Here is a 25,656-nt window from a genome sequence, read left to right on the forward strand (position 1 = left end):
GCTAGTATGTAAATATAAGGTTCGGAGGACCAGAAGATGTCTTAAATTAACACAGTATTATAACTGCATTGCCCAATGCTAGGGAGTGATGGGAAATTGGCATTCCTAATAGAGCTGTGGTGAATATTCATTTTTCCATCTGTAAACTAAGCATGTGTGATTTAGGAGATTGAAAACTGGTGTGACTTCAGCACTGTAACTACATAAACTTTACAATCTTGAGAGTGAAATTCGCATTAAAAAATGAATGTGTTTCTGTAAAAGTTGTGTGAATGAGAAATAGAACTGAAAGTAATTACGTCCATTTGTAAGCAGTAACCTGGGGCACAACTACATTAAAGAAAAGAAATCATGGGTGGGGGATCCAGAACCACACTTTGATCACTATTATAGAGGCCATAGGAATTTGGAGAAGTTCTCTGCTCATTTCTCCACAGGGTTCCAATTTCAACAAGAGTTGCCAGGATCTCCTTAGTAATACAGAATATTGGGGAAATGGAAGGAAATTGAATAACTCAAAGACACACTTTATGCCATAAATAAAATCCCATAGTTAGAGCTTGCAGTGAAAACCTCCTGGGGATCAACAGCTCATTCCTCTGTTAGAATTGCTCTTTGGAAATTAACGGGCTTGGCTTTGTATCTCCGACTGTTCTGCACAAATGAACCAAACTGGGAATCAGTTGGAGTCACTGAAGCTTAACACAACCCCAGCTATTGTTTACACGGCTCCCATGAAACCCCTGTGCCAAGCTGATTAGATTTACAGTGCACTCGATAAGCTTGTCTGCTCATGGCACATAAGGCTATGAACCTTGTCACAAAATGAAACTAGAGCTGGAGAGGGGCTAAAACCACACTAAACCTTTAATGAAGAGGGAGGCTGAGCGACTTTGGTGGGGGATCATCTAAGTTTTGGAAAGCTTCCCTTGTGCTGCAGTTCTTAGGCTCAGTGTTGAAATGACACTTTGGGATTTGCCCTCCTGCTTACCAGAAACTCCACAGTGCCATTTTCAAATTCTTTAGCATCATGGATGTGTTTAATGCTAATGGCAACCAAGGACTAGAAAAGACTCTTTAAAACAAAGATGAAGTGGGTCAGGGAGCACTGTGTGGATCCATGGAAGCCATCCCGAATCACACAATGCCAGACAGAGTCGCTTTTGTCTCCAGTTCCCTCACCCTTGCCCCAAGCAAGAAGCTGGGGGAAAGTGTATAAAACCTACCCCATGGCACATGCTTTAGACCTATTATTGGGTTGTTGCGAATTAGTCATGGAGCCATGAAATCATCACCCCCAAAATTCTTTTTAGTTACCTTTTAGCCAGTATAGCTGATGTCATTTCTCAAAGAGCATGACTCAGTAGCTTGGTCAACCACAGCCTAGCACTGTGGACTTGCTCCGCTGTGACAACGGCAGAGGAGGTGGCGAGCTGAACAGAAGCTGATGGCCACCATCAGAGGAGTCCTTCGTAGGAACTTTATACCATATATGTTTTGGTTTACCATTGCTTCATCACAAACTGCCCTAAAACTTAGTGGCTTGAAACAACAACCATTTTATTAAGATTTCATAATTCTGTGGGTCTGGAATTCAGGTAGGGCTTTGAAGGGTGATTCTCCTGCTCCATTTAGTGTCAGCTGGGGTTACTCAGTGATAGTCAGCTGGTGGCTGGGCATGTTCATAGGGCCCAAGATAGCTTCACTCCCATAACCTTGGCATGGACAGCTGGAAGGCTAGGCTCAGCTGGACCTCTCCCTCTACCTGTGGTCTCACGTTCCCTCCACCACAGAAGTTGGACTTCTTTCGTGGTGGTTCAGAGCTCAAGAATGAGTGTCCCAAAAGTCTCGGGAATAAGATATAAGACTCCTTATCTTTTAGCCTCGAAGGTCCCAGAACACTACATCTGCTAATATCTATTGGTCAAGAAAGTCACTAAGGCCAGTTCAGATTCGAGGAGAAGGAAAGTAGACCCTACCTCTCAATGAGAGGAATGTAAAAAAATCTGTGGCCATCTTGATTCTGCCTCAAACACTTTCTTTTGACCTTAGAAAAAGAATTCAGTATTATAAATCAAGTCATTTTTCAAATCTCTTACCCAATAATGGAAAAAAAAAATAGAAGAAGAAAATTCTCAAGAAACCCTTACATAGCTCCGAATTTTAAAAAAAAGGCATATTCCTTATTCAAAAGATGTTATATTCCATGCCAGGCTTGATTTCTCTCAGAGTAGAAGCTTTAAATTTGGTTTTGTTGGTGTCCCTCTCCCTACCGACGTGGCTTTTAATCCCAGTATGAACTGAGCACTTAACAATATTTAGTGACATTTGAGAGATCCATTAAATGGAATATATGGCTGAGAGTAATGGCACAGCTTTCAAATGGATAGTTCTTGGTGGGAAATTTTACTACTAATCTTGAATAAATCACAGAGAAAACTGATGTTTATGTTAATGGTGGTGGCTCACGCCTGTAATCCTAGCACTTTGGGAGACTGAGGAGGGAAGATCACTTGAGACCACGAGTTTGAGATCAGCCTGAGCAAGAGTGACACCACATCTCTACAAAAAACTAGAAAAATTAGCCAGGCTTGGTGATATGTGCCTCTAGTCCCAGCTACTCAGGACGCTGAGGCAGGAGGACTGCTTGAGCCCAGGAGTTTGAGGTTGCAGTGAGTATGATGATGCCACAGCACTATAACCTGGGTACAGACCCTGTCTCAAAACAAAGAAACAAACAAAAACAATAGAGTCGGTAAGTATTAAATTCTGGGACTCATGCATTGGGATACTTTTTCCCATTCCTTGCCTCATGGTCTGCCCACTTATTGCTATAATCATACTCCCTCACATACCACCTATGTCTCCAAAATTCTACATGTAAGTTATAGTTGTGGTTTTGAACCACATCATATCTTCCTTGTATATGTGAACAGAAGCCTATTTCCTTCTGTCTTTATATTGTCATTGCAATAAGAAGTCATGTCCATGGTATTCTTCAAGCTCATAAACCTCAGCCATGTCTGCTATGATATTCGATGCATGCCTTCTCCCAGCAATCTTTTCCTGAGAAGGCCTAGTTGGCATTGAGCTTCCTACCATCTAGGCATGTGCGGTTGGAATGAGGAGTGGGCAGGGTGCAGAGACTGACTCGGTTATTTATTGTTGGGTGGTTTGGGGGGTGAGGGAGTGGTGGTGAGGAGAGTCTATCATCTGAACCATTTCCTTGCTACTTAATGTTACCATGTCTTCTGCTTGCAATGGTGACTAAAGGATGGGACACATGGAAGGTGATAGCTTTATGAGCACTTTGGGACAGTATTCCAAAGAGTGAAACAAATACATTTTCCAATTTAGGGAATCTAGCCCTCCCAGAACCCTGCTGCTTTTGCTTTGTTCAAAGGACTTCTGGATTTGCAGCCATCATGGCCCCCTCTCCAATCCGTCCTCGTCTTCTTCACTTTCTCTCCAACCTCCCCAAAAATTCTGAGCTACGAATTTCCACTCCAATGCTGGGTGTGGTGGCTCGCACCTGTAATCCTAGCACTTTGGGAGGCGAAGATAGGAGGATCGCTTGAGGTCATGAGTTAGAGACCAGCCTGAACAAGAGGGAGACCTCCTTCTCTACTAAAACAGAAAAATTAGCCAGGCGTGGTGATGCGCGCCTATAGTCCCAGCTACTCAGGAGGCTGAGGCAGGAGGATCGCGGGAGCCCAGGAGTTTTAGGTTGCTGTGAGCTAGGCTGATGCCACAGCACTCTACCTAGGGTAACAGAGTGAGACTCTGTCTCAAAAAAAAAAAAAAAAAATTTCCACTCCAGATTATGCAGCCCAGTTAACTTTTTTCTAGATATCTTTGAATTGTTGGCAGGATTATAGAATCGGAGACCTTGAGTCCAAAATGGTGCCTTACTAATCAGCTGACTTGCTGCAGGGTTTTCCATTTCCACGAGAATTATTGACCTGGGTAGGGAGGATGTGCCCTTTGCATAAAGCACACTGTTAAGTATGTGCCATTTTAAGCATGTAATACAAAGGTCATACATTTTCCTTTCTTTTTTTTTTTTTTGAGACAGAGTCCAGCTTTGTCTCCCTGGGTAGAGTGTGGTGGCATCATCATAGCTCACTGCAACCTCAAAGTCCTGGGCTCAAGGGATCCTCCTGCCTCAGCTTCCTGAGTAGCTGGGACTACAGGCATACGCCACCACGCCCGGCTAATTTTCCTATTTTTGGTAGAGACGGGGTCTCATTCTTGCTCAGGCTGGTCTCGAACTCCCGAGCTCAAACAATCCTCCTGCCTTGGCCTCTCAGAGTGCTAGGATTACAGGCATAAGCCACCGCACCTAGCTCATTTTCCTAAAAAACAAAAACAAAAAACCCCTCCAACTTCGAAGAAGTCTATTGGCATAAAAATGATGACTGGTGAAAACCCTTAAAATGATGATTGGTGAAAAGTGACACAGGCAGTCATTTTTTGGTAAGTTCTGTATTCCAGGCCCAGTGTTTGGCACCAGTGATACAAAACTAACCAACGCATGATCCCTGCTCTGAAGGAACTAATGGTTTAATAGCAGACAGTCATGCAAGTGGATAAATCACATATCACTCAATATGAGTAGAAGAGGGGTAATGCAGAGTGTTGACTAAGTCTAAGAAGGGAGAGCAGGGTAGGTGGAGAGGGTGTCCACTTAATGCTTACCTTCCTCTTTGAATATTTATTCTAAGTGACGATGGCTGGACTATATCTACATATCTATATAAATATTTCAACTTTGTAACATGTTTTTAAAATACACATAACATTCAAATTATTGTTCTGTATTTGAATTGTTTTAAAAATACAGATTGAAACTGTTTATAACCACTAAAGACATTGCTAGCTAACTGTAGTCAGCACATAAAGAAAGTCTCAGAGAAAGAGATGTATTTTGGTTATTTACAGAGTGTAAATTAGGCAATTCTAAAAGCTCTTCAAAATCAAAGAGGTGACTGTCTCCCATACTCTCTTACCTCCTTCCCACCCAGTGTGGCATTCGCCCAGCTGTTTCTGTAACCAACAGCAACGGTGGCGGGGGGGGGTCGGCTACTCAGGGAAAGTAAACTTCTGGAGTTATGAGGGGTAGGCTCTACTTCCTAGTCAGGTCCAGGCTGAAAAAATTCACTCTGGTCCACTGGACTAGGTAGGGGCACAAATCCCCCTGGTAGCTTTTTGTGCTTTCCATCCTTCTGTAAGTAGGACGAGTAACTAGCACGCATTTATGTATGAACATCTCTACCTAACCGGCAAAATGTTACCGATGTTTTTTTCCTGCCAGAAAACACATTGGATCAAGATCACACTTGTGAGCTGCTACAATTCCTTGTTTGGGAAGCAGGAAATTTGGCCTCAATGGACTATTTGTCTGCCAAGGCAAGGGTCTGAAGGAGTGGTCTGGGTTATGAAATCAGAAGTCGGGAAATCCTGAATCTTAATTTGGTTGGAGACACTGGCATTCTCTCTTAGGAAAAGTCCCTGCTTCAGTGTCTCCAGACATAAAATTAGGACAATGGCTTTTGCTTTGTGCAGATGCACTGACTTTAGTGTTTCTAAAGATTTTTGAAAATAAAATGTGATATAAGTATCAGCGAGCCCTTTTGCCTCCCTTCTTACCGGGGAATGCCCAGAAATATGTACAATGCAGAAACGTTTGCCTTCACTCTTGGACATATGGTCTGGGACAGCAAAGCCATTGCTATAGGGACATTCTCAGCTATTAGGTGGTTGAAATTTCTGCATTCTTCCTATTTGTTCTATTGAGTAGTACATTCACAGGGCAGAATTTATTGTTTTGCCTTAAAATGTTTTGTCAATGTACCCAGTAGAAGGGACCTGCTAAATATAGTGACTACTTAATTTTTCAGGGGCCAATGACTTGCTTTCCTTATTTAAAATTTTTGAAGAAATTTTAAAGTGCAAGGTCTGATTCTTCAATCAAGTAGCATATTCTCTTAGCTATTCTGTCAATTTATTTACGTAGTATAAAGTCCTTTAATATTAGCAGCAAGATGTATTCAATAATATAAAGCTCCAAAGAAAATAACAATAATTTTTAAGTGGGGTGTGGTTTTGGATAATTCATAGCACTAATTCTCTCCTTGGCTGAACAGATCATGATAAGGAAATGCCCATCTGCTTTCAACTCCCTCCCACCAGGCTTCCCAGCTGGCTAGTCCACTGAACTGTTTGTCTCTTCTGAAGTTATGATGTGACACTGCGTTTGGGACCCACTGTTGCTTCTCCAAACACTGACAAGAGATGGAAGTGGTCCAGAGCCAGAGTGGAGCACAAACTTGCTTCTAAGCACACCTCGGCACCCAGAAACTAGAACAGACATTACAGCTGACCCTCGAATAACATGGGTTTAAACTGCTCTGCTCCACTTACACGAGATTTTTTTCAAACACATGGATTGAAAATAGAGTATTCGAAGGTGGGAAACCCACAAATCCTGAGGGCCTACTTTTGGCATAAGCAGATTTTGCAGGGCTGCCTGCGGGACTTGAGTATGTGCAGACTTTGGAATAAGTGGATGGTCGTGCAACCAATCCTCTCCATCCTCTATACCAGTGGATGACTGTATTTGCCGAGCTACGATGGCTAGGGAAAAGTTTATTCTGACCATTGGATAAGTTAATATGGGATACGAATGACCTCATTTGCATATTCTCTCTCCCTGTGTTTAATGCCCATCACCTTTGAAGCCCTCTCATTTTATTTTCTAGTATGCTTTCTTCTCCTTCATTTTCACAGCTACTATTTTATTCAGCATGTATTTAATAGTAGACATGGTGCTACATACCTCACATATATAGTCTCATTTAATCCTTACAGCAACCTGATGAGGTAAGAATTCTAGCCATTTTTACAGATTAGAAAACTGAGTCCTACAGAAGCAGGGTTAACTGTCTCTAGGCCCTCAGTTGGGAAGAGGGTGAGGCTAAACTGCCTTCCCTAGGTGCTTGCCTTGATCTGAACTGATACACTCCAGAGATCACTGGTTTAAGTGCTAACTCAAAATCAGTTTGTCTTTTATTTTTTTCACAAAAGACATTTTTATAGAAAGCAAGTAAATTTTTTCTTTCAAGAAATTAATTTAAAAATGTCTACCTCATGTTTGGTCTTTTCAAGACTGCATTGTGTGTGGCATGAGATATACATAGCTTCATGGTTGTTTCTAATGAAGGCAGGGGTGGAAAGTGATATTTGCTAGGTGGGGATTTCACCCCAGCCTTGGGAGTTCAGTTTTAAATTCAACTTGATTCATTTAAGGCTTGAATTTATTTCTGGCTGGCAAAATATGGCTTCCTGGCTTAGAAAAATTCCCTCAAAACAAACTTGAAAAAAGAATCCCACCTTAAATGGCAAAATGAAAAGTGCTACATTTTAATGAGCTCGTTGTAAGTGAATTAGAAACATTCAAATGCAATTTACTTTAAAATAGCTGTGGGTGTTAAAATAAGGGACAGCTGGCAGTTTGGAGTCTCCTGATCCCAGCCAAAGCCAGGTTTGCCCCTATAAAATGTGCTGTGACTTACAGTGAATAAAATGTCACATTTTTTAAAAACAAAAGCTAAGATTCTGTGTAGAAGAGAAAACACCTGACACTTATATAAAGAGATACATAAAAAAGCAATATGGGAAAACTCTATTTTTTTTTTCTGAAACAAAAAAATCTGCCATTGAAAAGTAGAATCCCTATTTGAAACAGTTTTCTATCTACATCTAGTTCACAAAACCCTAAGTTTGTGATATCATGGGGCAATGCATAGCTCATAAAAGCCATGTTTTGAAGCCTGTATATGGGTGGAAGTTATGGTTTTGATGCAACATTCTAAGTGCTTTAGATCACATTAACTCTATTAATCCTTAAGGCAAGGCAACTCTAGGCGGTAGGTGATATCATTCTTCCTACTTCATAGCTGAGAAAACTGCGATGTAGAGAGATTCAGTGGTCACATGGTTAGCGTGGAACAGAGGAAGGATTTGAAGCAAGGAACTCGGGTCCCACAGACCATGTGCTAATCACTCTGATATATGGTCTCTCATTAAAGGGCTCCAGGGAATATCTAAAAGTGATCAGATAATGTAACCACAGAAGGAGAAAAAAGAAATGTTTTTGATAACTAGTTTTTATGTTGCATAAAAGCAGCAAATACGATATTCTCTGCTGTGATGACGAAGTCAATATAACAGTAAACCTGATAGCAAAATGATTAAAGTAGGTCCCAGGAAATGGAAAATACATCAGGATTCTTCAGACTTCTTCATGGGTCACCAATGTTCTATAATTATTTGAAAGCTCCCCTACCAAAGGTGGGATATAGAACAAATAAATAATTGTCTTTCAAAAAGTGTACCAGTAAAACCTAAGAATTCAAAGGCTCTCATCTGAGAAAATGCCTCTATTCGAAGCTTTCACTGCTTTTTAATTTAAAATTTTCAGTTTGTAAGAGTTTCTTCTGTGATATTATAATTGTGTTCCTGGCTATTCCTTTTTGTTTTCTAATTTGCCTTTTTTGAACAAGACACAGTTTTGCCAGTCAGCTGGATTTGTGGCGCCCTTCCTACAACATGCACGCCTTGTCTTTATAGGCATGTGAGCGCGCACGCACGAACACACACACACGCATACACATGCCCCATACCCTATATGCTCAGCACACTTTATCGCCACGCTATCTCTCTCCCTTTGGGTCCAAACAAGTATGTTCCTGTCCCAGATTCTTTTTCCCAATAAAACTATGTACTTCCTCCCCAGAACTTTACTTAATAATTTTTAGGGCTCTCATTGTTTTGGCCCCAAAGACTGAAACGTCCTCAGTGGATCCTGAACAACCTCTAAACCTCCCTTTTGTAAGACACTTTCATAAAACATACAACTCTGTTTTACCATGGAAATAACAACTGAGTCACTCAACTTCCAGTATGTCTGGCATCCTAGGCAGGAGGTAGGTGGCAGGTAGGAGCGTGGCTGATAAGTTTTTCATCTGTGAGGAGCACCTGGCATACTCCAGAACAAGACTCCCATCCTTGTTCTTCTTCATCTCATCCTTCTCCCACACAAGCATCATTCAATTCAGTGGCGCTGTATATTTAGTCAAAATATTTAAATTTAATGTTATTTAGAATTTTGGTTTGAGCACAATGTTCATTTGGGATAAGTAGATAACTCTGGCTATTCATACATCATTTACTAAAGGGAAGCAAGCACTGAATAGTCCGCAGAATTACCCTGAGAAGCAAGGGGTGATATTCAGAATAGTTAATAGCTGGTACGACATGGGCACACAAAATCAGAAGGATCCCTTAAAGTGTCAGGGCTTAAGGGCTTACATTTTTAGTTGCTGGGTTGTGAGGAAGGTGATGAGCGGTAGGAAAGTGGGCAGGGTAGGGGTGGTTGCACTTGGGAAGTTCAGGGAAGCAGCATTTATCAACCAGTTAAGGAGTATTTCAGCAACCATATGGCCACATCACTGGCTCCGGGCTGAGTATACCACCCTGTAGTGAGGTTCATCATGCTCTAACTATAATAGCTGGGCCCCCATCTCTCTGGAATCGTGTTTAACAGGAAGAAGAAAAGCTAACTTGCAATTAACTTGCATGAAAAATCACCTTGCAGATATTTCCTAGCTTATTAGATGATCATCTTCAATAGTTCTTCAACCCAGCATTCCCCAACATTTTTGGCATGAGAGACCAGTTCCATGGAAGACAATTTTTCCATGGGTAGGGGTGGGTAGTGGAGCTCAGGCGGTGATGCTAGTGATGGGGAGCAGAGGGGCTGCAAATACAGATGAAGCTTTGATTGCCCACCTCCTGTTGTGTGGCTCCCCCTCCCCCTTCCTAAATTTCATGGAAGACAATTTTTCCAGGGGGAGCTGGGGAGGGCAAAGGAGGGTGCAGCCTGGTTCCTAACAGGCCACAGACCAATACCAGGCCTTGGCTCCGGGGTTGGGGACCTCGCCTTTAACCTTATCAAAATGGATTTGTTAAAAGATCTCTACTGAATTTCAGCCCACTGCATCCCACTTTGGACTGCATTTGACTGGAGTTACTGACTGACAAGGAAGTGGTGCACTGGTGCACGGCCCTAATATGCTGAGGGACTCACTCTGGCAGCTGCTACCACCTGTGGGGACCCTTGATGATGTTCACACAGCTTTTCTGGGTGACATATGATGCTCCCTTGAATACTCCTTGAGGTGAACAAGAGGACCACTCCCCCCAACCCTAATACACACACACACACACACACACGCGCACACACACGCACACATACACACAGCTCCAGCTCTTCCTTGGGACTGCATCCTGCTTGTATTTCCATTGCAGGGACGTCCTATTCCATGGGGGGCTCCCCAAAGCCTTCCAGGAGCCTTCAAGCCAGCATTTCTTAACCTTGTCATGCCAGGGCCCCTTTGGCAGGCTGCTGAAAACCATGGACTCCTTCTCAGAACAAGGTTTTTAAATGCACAAAATAAAATACATGGAGTTACAAAGGAAACCAATTATATTGAAATAGTTAACAAAATGTTTTTAAAATTTTGTGCTGTAGCAATATATATGCTTCTTTATTGACAGGCAAGATCTAGCTGAGGGTCTAATAACTGCTGTACTTTGAGATATCTGCAACAACGGTGATGTGATGTAAAAAGCCTATGGTTTCTACTGGTGACTAAATCATAGATATTTATCCTACTGCCAATGTGGTTTGTTACCTACATTCATAATAGGAAAAAATGGTAAATGTCAGTTAGAAGTTAGTGAAAATAAAAATATAAAATTTTTTCTCCTCCAAGTTCACAGTACCCTTGAATTAATTCTTCTCCCCTGGTTAAGAAGCCTTGCAAGACTGGGCAAGGTGGCTCACACCTGTAATCCCAGCACTTTGGGAGGCCGAGGCAGGAGGGTCACTTGAGGCTAGGAGTTCAAGACCAGCCTGGTCTCTCTACAAAAAAATTTAAAAAATTAGCCAGGCGTGATGGTGCATGTTTGTAGTCCCAGCTACTCCTAGCTACTTGGGAGGCTGAGGCAGGAGGATTGCTTTGGCCCAGGAGTTTGAGGCTGCAGTAAGTTGTGATCTGTAATCACGCCACTGCACTCCAGCCTGAGCCACAGAGACCCTGTCTCAAAAAAAGAAAAGGAAAAAAAAAAAAAAGGCCAGGCGCAGTGGTGCATCTAGTCCCAGCTATTGTGGAGGCTGAGGCAGGAGGATCACCTGCACCCAGGTGTTGGAGGTTGCTGTGAACTAGGCTGCCACAGCACTGTAGCCCGGGCAACAGAGACTCTGTCTCAAAAACACAAACAAAAACAAAAAAACCCTGCAGGTTAAGGTTGCCCCGAGGGCCAACATCTTACTGGAGGCCTTAGAGGTCACCACACCCCATGCCCTGGAGGCAGGAGCCTTCATGCCACCCACGCAAACCTCAGATCTGCCTCTTGGCGCAGAAGTTCTCCCCACAACTAGTTCTGGAAGTTTGGGGCTAGTTAAGAAGGGCAACACCTGAGCGCCACTTGAAATAGCCCATCCTTTACTGCTGAGGGGCTCTTCCCAGCCTCAGAACACCTGGAAGCCAAGTTTTAAATTTCTTATTGCATTGTGACTTCTCCCACAAGCTCTCCTTGTCACCTGGGCACAGATCCCTGGGCGATCTGAGGGCAAAGCTGAGCTTCAATTTTTTTCATCTGCAGAAAGAAAATACCCACCTCACAGGATTGCTAGGATTCAATGAGGTAATGGCTGTGTTTGTAAATTGCACAGCATTTTGAAAGTGTGTGCTATTATCATTTTTGACAGTTAGGTCTTCGAGGACCCAGAACAGTCTATATAGCTCTAGTTCCCAAGTACTGGGCACCCCATAAACACCTGTAGAATGAATGAATGAAGTATGCGTTTGGACGCGGGCCCACGCCTGCAAGAACAGGCTGCTCCAGGCAATGAGGCCGGGCGCATCACTGGCACCTTTCTTTGCTAACAGGTAGTGAACGCCTTTCTCGCTCTGCGCCGCGCCGCACCACAATTCAAGCGCTTCTTTCCAGAGGGGGCGGCGGAGTGGGGCTGTTCTGCCCGGGGCTCGCCTCCCCGTGTCCCCGCCACTGCTTCCGGGCAGGTAAGGGACGGCGGGAGAGCTGAAGGGCCCGCGGCACCACAGTAGGGCCGGCCGGGAAGGTGCGGGCGGCGGGCCGGGCTCGGGCGCGCGAGGAGGGGCCAGCGGGGTGGGGAGGGGCGGGGCCGGCGTCCTCGTCACTTGATAAAACGCCTGCGAGTCTCCAGAGAACAACGGGCTCATTCAGCGGTCGGGAGCTGCCCGCGAGGGGGAGCGGCTGGACGGAGAGCGCGACCCGTCCCGGGGGTGGGGCCGGGCACAGTGGCGAGAGGAGGCGAAGGTGGCCGCGGCAGCAGCAGCAGCAGCGCGGCAGCCTCGGACCCAGCCCGCAGCGCAGGGCGGCCGCCGCAGGTCCCCGCTCCCCTCCCGGTGCGCCCGCCCATGGCGGCGGCGGGGCAGCTGTGCTTGCTCTACCTGTCGGCGGGGCTCCTGCCCCGGCTCGGCGCAGCCTTCAACTTGGACACCCACGAGGACAATGTGATCCGGAAATCTGGGGACCCCGGGAGTCTCTTCGGCTTCTCGCTGGCCATGCACTGGCAGCTGCATCCCGAAGACAAGCGGCTGTGAGTTCCCTGCCTCTTCCCACCCCCACCGGGGCGCCGGCCCGCGCGCAGAGAGGGGAGGGCGTGCCCTGTTCCCGCCCGCCCGGCGCGCCCGGAGTCAGCCGGCCGCCCTACCCTGCCCGGCCCTGGGCTCCGCCGGCCCCAGGGAAGAGCGGGGCAGCGGGGCGCGGCCTGGGCCGGGCGGGGCGCGCCCACCGCCCTGCTCAGCGCGCCCCCCCATTCAGCTCGGGAAGAACCCGAGGGCCGGCCTGGGCCCCGGGAGAGTTTACTTTTTTTTTTTTTAAACCAAGTGCTTCCCTCCGGGTCTTCCCTCCGGGCATGTTTGCTAGGATCCCGGCAGGTGGCACGCTTCGCTGAGCTTCACGTGTGTGTTTGGGGCTGGGGTAGGGTCTAGGGTCACCGCATCGCCGCTGTGTAGTTGCTGGGAGCGTTGTTCCGGGATGATCCAGGCCTTTCCCAAACTCACGGAAGACCTTGGGTCGCCCACCCCCTCTGCAGACTCACGCGCCCCGCAGAAGTTGGAAAGCCACTTTTCATGTGTCCTGCGTGACTTTCCCGGCAATGCGGGCGTTCCTGCAGGAGATACTTCCACACGCTTTTTTTTTTTTTTTAAAGATGAAATTAACCAAGCACCTGTTCTCAAGACTAGATCAGCTGAGTAAACAACTCTTTCTGAGTGGTGTGTCTGGCCACCCACCCAACTCCCCGAAGTGCTAGGCTGCACCCGGGACCCTCTGGGCCCCAGCGTTGGGCGGGCCGAGCCGGAGGGTTAAAGCAAAATGTCCGATCTGAGCCAGGACTTCGAAAACAAGGTTTGGTTGTGACAACTCCCCACCGTAGCGCACCTCCCAGGAGTAAGTGGAGACCGGCACTCTTGGCCTGTCCTTTTCTTTTTTAAGCAGTGTTTGGTTCCCACATGATCGGACTATTTAGGCTGGAGAGGGTATTTTGGAGCTTAGTGGCCTTAATCGCAGTGGGGCTGCATTCTTGATCGGTGCTACCGAAAAATACTCTGACAACAAAAGGTCTCCCCTCCCCACCCAGGCCTTTACTTGAACCGAGGTTTCCAGGACCAACGGACCGGAGAAAGCAAAGTGCAGCCGCAGTGAAGAGAAGACTTCGTTTTTAGGAGAGGCATATGGAATTTTAGAGCTGGAGGGAACCTCTTGGTTTCAGCAGTTAACAACTTTGGAATTCATGAATGTTGTGGGCCGCTGAATCTTAGAGTCAGATTTTTCTGACAACACCTGCTAGGTGAAGCAAAGAAATTAGCTGGGCCTGTGCAGGCTCCAGGCAGGTGGTCCGAGGCTGTAGGCCTGGCCAGCTGCTTATATTCTGCTTTCTCTCAGATATAATGGCCCTTGAGCTGTAAATCTGAAATGAAAGGTGGTTTCTGTTAACTCAGTGGATGACATTTAGTGTCTCTGAATCCTTAGTGTGTGGATATGTGTCCACCCACGTGGAGAATCTGAACTTGGTGCAGAATTGATTGTGGACCGGCAGAGGGAATTCATTCTCTTGGCGTTCTCTGTCTGCATCAGAGGCCCGCTGAAACTGGTGGCTTCTTTGAAATACTTGTTCACTCAAACATTGTGAAGGAGTACTGGGGCAAGAAATATACCTGTGATGGAGATTTGCAAAATGTGGCCGTAGCCAGAAATTTCTCTCGGGAAGGTTAGCAGTGTGTTTGCTAAAACTTGTTACTGCTGCTGGGCTTCTCTGGTATTAGAGCCGCTGCAGGTCCTCCCTAGGGTAAGGATAAGCCTGTGATTGGGGTCTGATGCTTCTGGAAATGCTCTTCTTAGGAGCTGACAGAAGGGAGCAGCTGATTAGACACTAGGATGGGGAGAGGCCCACCTAAAGAGGGCTGTATCTTTCCCTAGAGCCCAAAGGCAATAACTATACTCTGGCGGGGAGAGGGGGCTGTGGTTTATGTCTCATGCTGCTCCCCACCCTTCTGCGCTTCAGGAATAGCACTGGTCCTCCCAGGAGAACCAGCACACTCAGGCCATATCACATCAGTTGTCACCTTTGACAGTAAAGAAGGTGGGTGTAAATGATAGAGCCAGTAAGATTAAGATGACAGCTTCTGGTCTTATTCCTAAACTCTATGGAAATGCTCAGTGGGAATATTTCAGGGAACTGGCAGGAGAGAGACCTGAGCTCAGATTCCTTCTCAGCCTTTTAGCAGCTATTAATTTACTTTGAGCATTAGTTTCTCTGTAAAATGGACGTACTAGTGCTTAATAGGGTTGTTGTGAGGATTAAGAGGTAACATGTAAAATGCTTAATGCTGCCTGACATGGGTACTTGCTGACTAAATGGTTGCTGTTAATGATAAATTTAAAAGCAGCAATTGTGTTCCTCCTGTGTGTCAGGTACTGTACCAGGTGTTTTAAACATTCTGTGATTCTAAGACTGCCTAAGAGTAAAGACAAAGGTTATTGTTGTTTGGGTAATTGATATTTTAAACTCTCAGTCACATTTATGAAACCCATGTTCAAAGCAACTTAATTTCGATCAGTCTTATAACAAAAGTAAGTTTACTGAACACGGGACTTTGAGGCAGGAGAAGTATTTTTGGAATATTAAAGATGTGTGGAAATACCAGACAAATGCACTATCATAGAAAACACATCATAGATCTTTGTGGCTTAAGTTTTCTACAGTGTCATTTAAATATTTAGTAACATCTTACACTCTAGTTAAGATTTTATAACAGAATAATACTGTATCTGAGAGCCTCAAAACATGCTGAGTGTTCCTTAAAGCTTTGGAGACTATAAAACTGAACTAGATACTATAAAACTTGATCCAGGTTTTTAAGCTGCATATTAAAGAAATTTCAGATTCCAAAAGATTATCAGATGGTTGGCTGAGTGACTGAGGTCAGGTTCTGAGTACCTTGGAGTCTTTAATTTCTCTCAGGTAGTTAAGGTTGTGTCATCCCCAGAGGTAGTACATATGTGATGATGACTGTGGATATATCCATCATATGAATCATCACTCTTAGCTCTTCTGGGAAGAGATGGATCTATGTATGGCCACAGGGCAGAACCCAGAAGGAGGAGCAAATGTCTAAGAGATACTCTCATGGAACAATTCTAGTTTTCTCCCAACCCCCATTTTCTTGTCTTATGGGGGCTCTCTGATCACCACTATCTTCCAGTAGCTCTCCAGGCCCACTGTCACTTCTGTTCTATGACATTCTTGACTTTTCTCAGACTTGTGATGTTCCAGCTTTTAAAACCATATTTTCTGAGCTAGTGATCTAGTCCAACTGTCTCCCTTTACAGAGGAAGAAACTGAAGCTGAAAGTTGTGAATTGTCCAAAGTCTCACAACTGCTTAAGCAGAGTCTTAACAGAATCTGGATTTGAACTTGGTATTTCTGACTCATGCTCATGCTTTCTCTAAACGGAAAAGTCAGAAATGCCCTTCAGATTTAGAGAAATTGGCAAGCATTTGAATTTTTGGAAATGTATTAATACTATACAGGATTGATCAATTGAATCGTGTGCCATATGGATGGGTCAGGGCTATCTACTTAAATATTGGCGCCTGGATTCTCTTCCTATTGTCCCTTATTTCAACTGGCCTTGGATCAAGTTTTGGGTCCTTCTTTGCCAGCCACCTCCCCACCCCCATTTCTGAAAAAGCCCAGTGAAGTGTAACTGTAGCTTGCCAGGGATCAGAGCTGTATCCAGGATGTGTACCTAAGCACTTGCTTCCTTGCATTCATTCACTCAGAGTGCCATGTGGCCCAGGGCCATCTTCTAGGGATTGCTGGGTCACCTTGTATCCTGAGAGCAGAGAAAAAGCCAAAATGTGCAGGGATACTTAGAAAAAGTCTTAGAATTCTGCAACACAGCAGAAATAGACAAGTTTAATTTTAACACAGTCTAGTGTGAAACCACCCAGGTAATGACAGGGTTGGGGAAAAAGGGTCAACATATTCATATGGTATAAATAATTTGTTGGGAAAATCAGGTTAAATGTTCATAAGTTTCTGCCAGGCAAGGTAGCTCATACCTGTAATCCTGTCACTTTGGGATTGAGGCCAGGAGTTTGAAAACAGCCTGGGCAACATAGCAAGACCCCATCTCTACAAAAAAGTAAAAAACTTAGCCAGGCATAGTGCCACATACCTGTTATCCTAGCCACTGGGGAGGCTGAGGCAGGAGGATCACTTGAGCCCAAGAATTGGAAGTTATAGTGAGCTATGATCATGCCCCACTGTACTCCAGCCTGGGCAACAGAGCAAGACCCTGTCTCAAAAAAAAAGAAATCCTCCTCTCTACTATAATGAAGCAATCATTCTGTGTTCGTAGTTGTATAGACTTAGCATAACATATTAAGATTTAAGTTTTTATAACCAAATAGTACTAGAACTATGACACATGGTTCTCTAAGGACCTGGGCTCAACATATTAGTGTGGCATTTTCAAGAGGAACAATAGAGACACAACAGAAAATACCATCGTATACTTAGATGACAGGGCCAGTTGTGGCTGCAACACTGATTAGTGCTGAGTCACCCATCTTAAAGAATACAATCATATCTCAAGAACCAGTTTAAATTTCCCACCCAACACTACATCAATCTCTTCTTCCTTTATCTGTAGCACATGTGTCTGATAGTTCTGATGGTTTGTGTTTAACTGTTATCCACTGTCTTCAGAGGGTTATCTAATCTCTACCAACTGGATTACAGGTTATGTGAGGGCAGGGGTCTTATGCTTGTTTCTTTGCCTGATAGCACCTAGCATATGCCTTGCAAGTACAATGGAGTCATCATACACTCAATTTAACTTGTGAAATCAATTCTTTCTGCTGAGGGTAGACAGGGAGGAGTCTCTATTTAACCCTTTGCCCTTCCTTGCTCAGGCCTTGGTGTCTGCTCCCCCATGGGAAGGGAAGCTATAGCCTTAATGCAAAGAGACACACAAGAAGTCCTTGGTTTTTGGGTTAAGGGCCCAGGTCTCAGCTAAGGGATTTTTATGAGTGGTTTTAAATTATACTTGGCTTTTGCCCTGAAGGCAGACTTTAGAACTTAACCCCAGAAATACAGGCTGACCTGCACTGCAGTGGGTACGCTGGACTTGCTGAGGTGGTTGTTTGTTAAAATGAGACTAGATAGAACAGGATGGCCGTGGAATAGAGATCCTAAAAACAACTTGATGAGGGCATGGGAGTCACATGGGGAGCATGTGGGGGCACTTGTGAATTGATAGCAGAAGGTTTAGTTCTTCCAGGATAGAAAGGGAGTCTTGGATATGTTGAACTCTTGGTAGAATGGTGGGAAGGCTGCTCACCCTGTCCTGTGGACAGCCTGAGAGCCGTAAAATGGGCTCTGGCGATCTGAGTAACACTGCGCTCCCGGGAGGATGGTAAAGATTAAGTATTGTAGCAGTGGGTGCCGGACGCAGTGCCAGCCCCTAGCGCCTATCTTCCCCTTCTGGGTTTGAGTACGACTCTACAATCCAGTAACTCTGTATCTGGAAGGAACCTTAGAGCTTCTGAAACCTGACTGGTCTTCAGGGTATCTATTCAGGAATCTTTTATGAAAGTATGCAGCCCAGATCTATTGCATCAATTTCCATAAGTGTGATCCAAGAAGCTGTTCTTAAAGTCTTCTAGGTTTGGGCTAGACGAGCTTTCCTTCTTGACACAGAAGGCAGCATATAATGTTGTGGATATGAACAGCCTAGAGCCAGCTGGGACCAAATCCTATTCTGCCATTTACTAGCTATGATGTTGCACAGGATTCTTAACCTCTCTGGGCCTCCCTTTCCTCAGCTGTAAAGCCAGTCCTGGCCCAGAGTAAGCGTTTTGTGTGTGTTAAATAAATGTGGAAACAGGCTGTGAGAGAGTTGAAGTGGCTGTGGCATGTTGGGCACATTTGGTCTTGCATCCACATCTTCCGTGCTTCCCAGCCTGTGCAGTACGTGTGCTTTCTCCTTTTGGGTTCGCTTTCGATGATGTTTAAGTGTGTGTTCTCCCTTTCTTCCATTCCATTTCATTCTCCAGTTACCATATGTTGGAAAGTACATCTCGGAAGAACTGGGCCTCGTAGCCCTTTGTGGCCTGCTAAGCAGTGTATACGTGCCAGAAAAGTTTCGCTGTTCAGAGGAGGTGAGCGGGCAGGTGGGTGTGCGGGCATGATGCAGTTCCAGGAAGGCAGTGACCATCCTCGGGATACCCTTGGAGGGTGGGCCATGCAGCTACAGGACGGGCTTATGGATAAGAATACAAACTGTCTGGTTTCCAGGCCTTCTCAGACCTTGCGACTTTGAAAGCACCGCCTCACCCCCCAGCCCTAGAAGGCTGGGTAGCTTGTACTCTACCCAGGGCAGAGTCGATGACCATTTATTTTTCTTAGTCCTTTGTTTGGCATTAATGTTTGGTAGGAAGGAGATTGATGGGATCTGATCATTGGCAGCAAAATTGCCTAAGGTTGGAAGGTACGTGGACAAAGTATGGAAGTAGTGTCTTCTTAGCAAGTTTGCTTGTTCAACTGGCATTTAGAATTGCAGACTGATCTCTTGGAACTAAATTAAGAGGCTAATTGTTAATTAGCCCCAAACTGGGGCAGGTAGATGGACCCTTTACCAGCATCGGTCCCTGTCAACCTAATGACATGGTGGGCTGACCACTGTCTAATCTACTGCTGTCTGGCTTTTCTGTTGAGATAGACAAATCAAGATAATTCTAAAAATCCCAAACCAGCATCCTGATTCCGAGGTTGGCGTGTTTGTGGCAGCAGACCCTCCCAAATCATTCCCGTGCTGGACTCCACAATCACTCCATCTGATCCCAAACTGGCAAAAGAATGTTTAGAAAATTTCCAAGTCTCTAAAACCAATGAGATGGTAAAGAAGACTGTTCTGAATTAGGGGGAATGGGAGGAAGTACCACTAAAAGCAAGTGCAGAGGGCAAAAACAAGTGATGCGGAGCCGTGGGTATCTGCTTGCATGTTTATTTGTCAACCGGCTAGTATATTTTGCATGTCATATAATCCGAAGCTTGCTTTTTTGAAAAACCATTTCAGATGTAGTATAAGAAAAGCCTTTTAGAGAAGTACACTTTGTAAGCCCAGCAGTATAGAAATAAAAATAAACTTTGAAATAATTTGAAGGAGGCACACTGGTTAGTGATACGAAGAATAAGGAAGCAGCGGGCAATGCCTGTTTGCCCAAGGTCTGTTTGCTTTGTTCAGTGGTATCAGTGTCACTGTGCTTTCTTCATTTTGAAAAGGACGTTCATTTGTACTGAGATTGTTTTAATTGTGTGCATGTGTCATACAAATGATAATAAACGTTTCAGACCCAGAGGGTAGGATGTCACTGAACCATAAGCCTCCTGGACCAAATGACCCCTCTGTCCTTACAGAATCAGAAAAGCCCTCCTCTTCAGGACACACAGCCATTGGTCCAATGGTCAGTCTTCTGTGGTCCTGATAAAGCAACAGGATGTAAAGCCAACTAGAGGATCCTTATCAAAGTGGATTACAGCCAAAGGTGCTGAATGGTTGTCCCCTGGCGTGGGTCGTAAGAAATCCTTCCCAGGCCCTGTTTCCCACATACATCTTGTCAGGTCGTGGTCTGGCTGCTCTACTGACCAGGGAGTTCTGTTTGTTTTTTCAGAACCACAGTACTGAAACAACAAAAGTAGTGAAATGGAGATGTTTAGAATTCTACAGGGCTCTGGAGAGATTGGAGACAGGCAGGAAAAAGACATTTGAAATACTGGGGAACATAAGGTGCTGAGCCCTTTGATTGGGCTTCAGGAATCCAGCTTTGCTGTGACTCAAACCTGAGTTTTCAAATGAGAAAAAGCTCAAAGAGGCTCAGATGTGATGGGGTAGACATGAGAGACATAATTAGGAAAATGATATTATTTGCCCCTGAGGCCTCGTGGCTGATACGACACTAGGCCCAGGTGCCAACTTAAGACAATACTTGGAAAACAGAGCTGGCTTGGAGATTTGGGTAATGAGGACGCCTTATGTGAACTCAAAAGTGCAAAGAGAGATGGGTCTGGGCATTGCTGGGTCTTCTAGAGGCTCAAGGACATTGGCCCTGGGGAAGCTGAAGGAGATACCTACTAAATTAGATGGTCCCAAGGTCAGGGGAGGACTTTAAGGGCCAGCCAGAAAAGAGTTTTAATGCCTAGAACATGGTAAAGCCATTTTAGGTACCATATCAGATAAGCCAGTTTAGAAAGAAAAGTAATTTCTAAGGCTTGTGTTGTATTTGGAAAGGGCCCAGGGCTGCTACAGAGTTAAGCGAGTAAGGGTTGTAGGCGTGTGGAGAGGCATCCCAGGGACCCTCTCTAAGAGGACGGTCCCAGGAGGTTGTAAGGTCTAGAGAGACAGGAATCTCCCCACCCCCTTTTTACCACCCAAGCTTAGCAGCGGCAGCCAGAAGCTGCCTGACAAAGTTTTTTCAGTATCTTAAGATAAAAAATTGGTCTCTCTAAGCTCATTTATTTCCGTGTGTGCATATATATTGATTTATATTTGCTTTCTATTTCAACCTAAAAGAAATAGGGATCTTTATCCTTACTTGAATATGAGAAAGAAGGAAACACTTCTGGACCTGCCAGAGAAACCATAGCCAGCTTTTTTTAGTTTTCCTATAAAAGTTGTTCATTCAACAGATATTCACTGTTTATTCAACATATTTACTGTGTGTTTGGCACTATTCTAGTGCCGCAGGTACAGCAGCAAACAAAGTAGACAAAATCCTTGCTTGGTCTGAGGGGAAGACAAACAGTAAACAAATGTATGTTAGATAATAAATGCTACAGAGGAAAATAAAGTGGAGAAAGGGAATAGGGAGTGGGGATGGGGTAAGGAGTGGGGGTTAGGATTGGCAATGGGACAGCCAGGGAAGACTTCACTGAAAAGGTGAGGCTGCAAGGGAAGAGCATTCCTGGCAGAACAGCAAGTGCAAAGGCCCCGAGGCAGAAGCATGTTCAGGAAGAGCATGTAGTCTCCTTAGAGGCAGATTGGGTAGGGCCTTATGGGCCACTGAAAGACTGAATGAGATCGGAAACCATTGGAAGGCTCTGAGAAGAGTATGACATGTTTGACTTAGATTTTAAACGGATTGCTCTGGGGCAAGGATAGAAGCAGTGATACTAATTAGGTAGCTCCTGTAATAGATAAGAGATGATGGTGGTTTGGACCAGTGTGGTAGCAATGAAGATAGCAGGAAGTGCTTAGGTTTTTGATATATTTCGAAAGTAGAGTCAACAATAAGATTTCCAGTGGACTAGATATTGGATGAGAGAGAAGACAGAGTAGAAAAGAATGTGTCCAGGGCTTTGGCCTGAGCAGCTGGAAGGATGAAGTTGTTATGTTATTATTTGGGGAGGATTGTGAGAGCAGTAGATTTTGGGGAAAGGACAGGAGTTTGGCTTTAGACTTATAAGGTCGGAGGTGTTTAGACACCCAAGTGGAGCTGTTGAGTAGGCAGTTGAATAAGAGTCAATAAAAAAATGCTGAAGTTTGAAGTTCAGATGGAAAGATTTGGGTTGGAAATGCAAGTGGGAGAGTCATCGGCAGTCATTGTAGAGGAGTCTACAGTACGTAGAGGTTGTGTTTATGAGGAACTGAATGAGAGCACCAAGGATAGACACTAGGGCCTGGGCCTGCAGGTGCTCCTACATGCGGCGCTTAAGGAGAGGAGGGAAACCAGCCAAGACTGACAGGAATAGCCAGTGAGGTGGGAGGAGGGCTGGGAGATACGCTGCCTGGAAGCCACATGATGAAGGTGTTTCAAAGGGGGAGTGAAGGATCAGTTGTGCCAAATGACACTCAGAGTGGATCCCTGGATGGGTCATGGGCAGGCCCGGTGACCATGTGAGAGCACTGTGGGGCAGGAACGGGAGTGAGTTTGTGAGAAAATAGAGGAGGAATTGGAGACAAAGAATAAGGAACTCTTGAGGAGTTTTTCTGTAGAGGGAGCAGGGCCATGGGGCTGGGGGAGGGGAAGGGAGTGGAGGGTTTGGTTTTGTTTTTTAAGATTGGAGAAAGTTAAAGTGAGCTGGTTTGTTGGTGAGGATGATTCTGTAGAAAAGGAAAAGTCAGCGCAAGAGAGAGGAGAATTGTTGGTGTGATGTCTGTGAGCAGCTGAGAGGGACACAGCAGTGGAGGGAGCCTCATCGTAGAAGCATGGGTTGCTCCGCATAGTTGCGAGGAAGGAAGGCAAAATAAAGGGGCAGAGATGCGGGTAGGGGATAGTCATCCTCGTGGACAGGTATCGCTTTCTTTGATTGCTTCTGATTTCTCTTGCAAATATTAATAGGTCATTAGCCTTAAATTACTCAATACTTGTGTAGAAGTTTGCCTCATTAGGAGTAAGAACTTCATCCTAGAGTCAGACAAATAGGGATTTGAATCCCAGCTCCTTTATATTCTATCGGCCTGACCTTGTACAAGTTACTTGTCCTCATCAATCAAATGGACTTATTAATAGCACCTACCTCAAGCCAGGCGCTGTAGTCCCAGCTACTCAGGAGGCTGAGGCAGGAGGATCACTTGAGCCCAGGAGTTTGAATCTAGCCTGGGCAACATAGCAAGACCCCCTCTCTACAAAAACAAACAAAAATAGCACCTACCTAATAGGGTTGTGAATATTAAACGTGGTGAGTATAAAGCACTTAGCAGAGTTCCTGGCATATCCAGTAAACGTCAGCTTTTATTGTTATGGGTCCCTTAAAGTAAAATATGAATGTAATTCCCTCACACTGGGAAGTTTTTGTAGCTCTTACGTTCAGTCTGGTGGATGGCAGAGGTAACCTTTTGGGAATCGGGCCGTGGTTAAGTTGCCCTAGGGGGAGGCGTCTACAGCCAGAGTTGGTTAGTCCACAGGCAGATGTGAACTATACATCGTCTTGATGATGTATAGAAGGGGAAGGGGAAGAAGAAGAGAGGAAGGGGAAATGTGGGACTTGGAAGAAGAGAAGATGGCAGCTTGTCAAAGCCATTTGACAATTTCCAGATCTTCATGCTATATTTGAGTTACAGGAACCGCAGCTTTTTATTTTGCTAAATTCTCACAGGGCTCATTTTAGGTGTGGAGAGAACTCTTCCCATGTGGGCATTACCTGCAGCTCCAGAACTCGGTAGTGTCTAGGATGGTTCAGTCTCAGTGTATCCTGCAGGCTGGGTGGACGGCAGGGCGGTGACTGGTGGGCATGTGTCCTTTGGGGTGGAAGTTAGTTCTGGGAACGCAGCGAAAGAGCCGAGGCCGCACTTCCTGCTCCTGCAGGCTCGGTTCTCTTTGTGATCCTAGTCAATTTATCCAGCGTTTCAGTGCATTTATTGAATAAAAATGACACATGGCCTTGTTGAATTGTCAGGAGTGTGGAAAATGAGGCTAAATCAGCACTTTGGGCTCTAAAATACTGTCAGTTTTCAATCCTTTCTTTCAAGATAAGATTTACCTTGAGGTAAACCTGAGTCTGAAAGGAAATAGAATAGCTTTGAAATTATGCAAACACGGGAATCATCAGGACCTTAGTATCTATTCCCCTGGGTGTGCCACAAATTAAATATGGAACATTTTCCTGAGGTGGCTAGTGGCGGTGATCTAAAAAGCACGGCCACATTATTATAGTGCAGAATGAAATATTTGTAAGTTTTTAATGTAAAACACAAGGCTTTAAAGACATAGAAAGCTTTTGGTGGTTGCTTTGCCCCCAGTACATGTTCACCTGCCTCACCATTCAATGCTTTTGTGAAAATGGTGGAGAAACACTAACCAGTTCATTTTCTCCATGGAAGAAAGACTGAGACCCAGAAAAGTCAAGTGACAGCTAGTTTATGGCAGTGTGGGCCCTGAGATCCAGCTGCCTGATGACCAGTCCGCTGAATGCTGTGTCATGTTTATCTCCCTTTTGGTGAAGTAGCCCATATTGGAGTTAAACCTGTGCTACATAATCTTGCCCTTAATAGAACAGTATCTTGGGTTTTTAAATGTCCCCCACATAATGGCCTAGGATAGAGACAGCAAATATACAGCCACCCTTTACCCTGCTAATTGGGGGCACATTTTTCAGCAGAGTCTCCGAATTCCTCAGGTCAACATTGCTCAGCCCCTGCTGATGTATGGCTGTTTGCACGTGAGACAGCACCTGTCTGCCCTCTTGGCCTCACCAGATCTCTTGCATGTGGGAGGCACTCTATAAATGTCTACCTGATGGATAGGAGCCCTGTCGGTTTGTGAGCTTCTTAAAAGCAAGGCTGATATCTTGTCCATTTTTGCTTCCAAATCTAATACTCAGAAATGGATACTCAATAGATATTTGTTGAGTTCTTTGAGTTGATTTAATTCCCCAAATACATTAAAGACTTCTAGAAAATAGGAACTGGGCTGATCATTTCTTTAGAATAATCCTTTATGTCCTGGTACCTTTTTAAAAAATTATAGAAAATTTTATAACATAAAATTTACTGTTTTAATCATTTTAAGTGTACAGTTCAGTAGTGTTAAGTACGTTAATATTATTGTGAACACCCTTGTACTACTTAAATGTCCTCTGCAGTGCTCAGAAACAATGATGTTCCATATTGTAATAGAGGCCATGCAATATTGATAAGCTAAACAAACGAACTCACTATGGAATTGTGCTAAATCACATCATTTGATACTACATTCTAAAGTAGATTAGTGGCAATGGAAGTAAAAGTTTAACAAATTTATGGTAGAAGTTAAAATTTGATCTCATAGCGTGGTACGTGTTTTCCAACTTGGTGGAGTGCTGCTGCTGCTTGAGCTCAGCAGCTGTGACCTGGCTCACCTGCGGGGCTCCAGGGCTCCTCAACCAGCATCCTTTGAGAGACCAAGTAATTTGTCTTAAGTTTTTAGTTGAGTTAAAGAGAAAATCTCAACAGATAAAAAGCCTTGCCATATTAGTTTATTTCTCACTTGTATATC

At 44.7% G+C, this 25,656-nt stretch overlaps 1 protein-coding gene across 2 annotated transcripts in view; it reads left to right on the forward strand.

Annotated features, from left to right (window-relative positions):
• The first annotated feature begins 12,327 nt into the window (after window positions 1-12,327).
• Window positions 12,328-25,656, forward strand: part of ITGA6 (integrin, alpha 6) — a 75,678-nt gene continuing 62,349 nt past the window's right edge. The window contains exon 1 of one of the 2 annotated variants that reach the window (XM_012650797.1): window positions 12,328-12,709. In XM_012650797.1, coding sequence (XP_012506251.1) covers window positions 12,528-12,709 — 182 coding nt within the window. In that variant the 5' untranslated portion in view covers window positions 12,328-12,527. The remainder of the gene's footprint in view (window positions 12,710-25,656) is intronic. The other variant, XM_012650798.1, reaches the window with a different exon arrangement.

The sequence above is a fragment of the Propithecus coquereli genome, unplaced genomic scaffold (assembly GCF_000956105.1).
Source record: "Propithecus coquereli isolate 6110/MARCELLA unplaced genomic scaffold, Pcoq_1.0 Scaffold34, whole genome shotgun sequence".
NCBI classification, from domain to species: domain Eukaryota; kingdom Metazoa; phylum Chordata; class Mammalia; order Primates; family Indriidae; genus Propithecus; species Propithecus coquereli.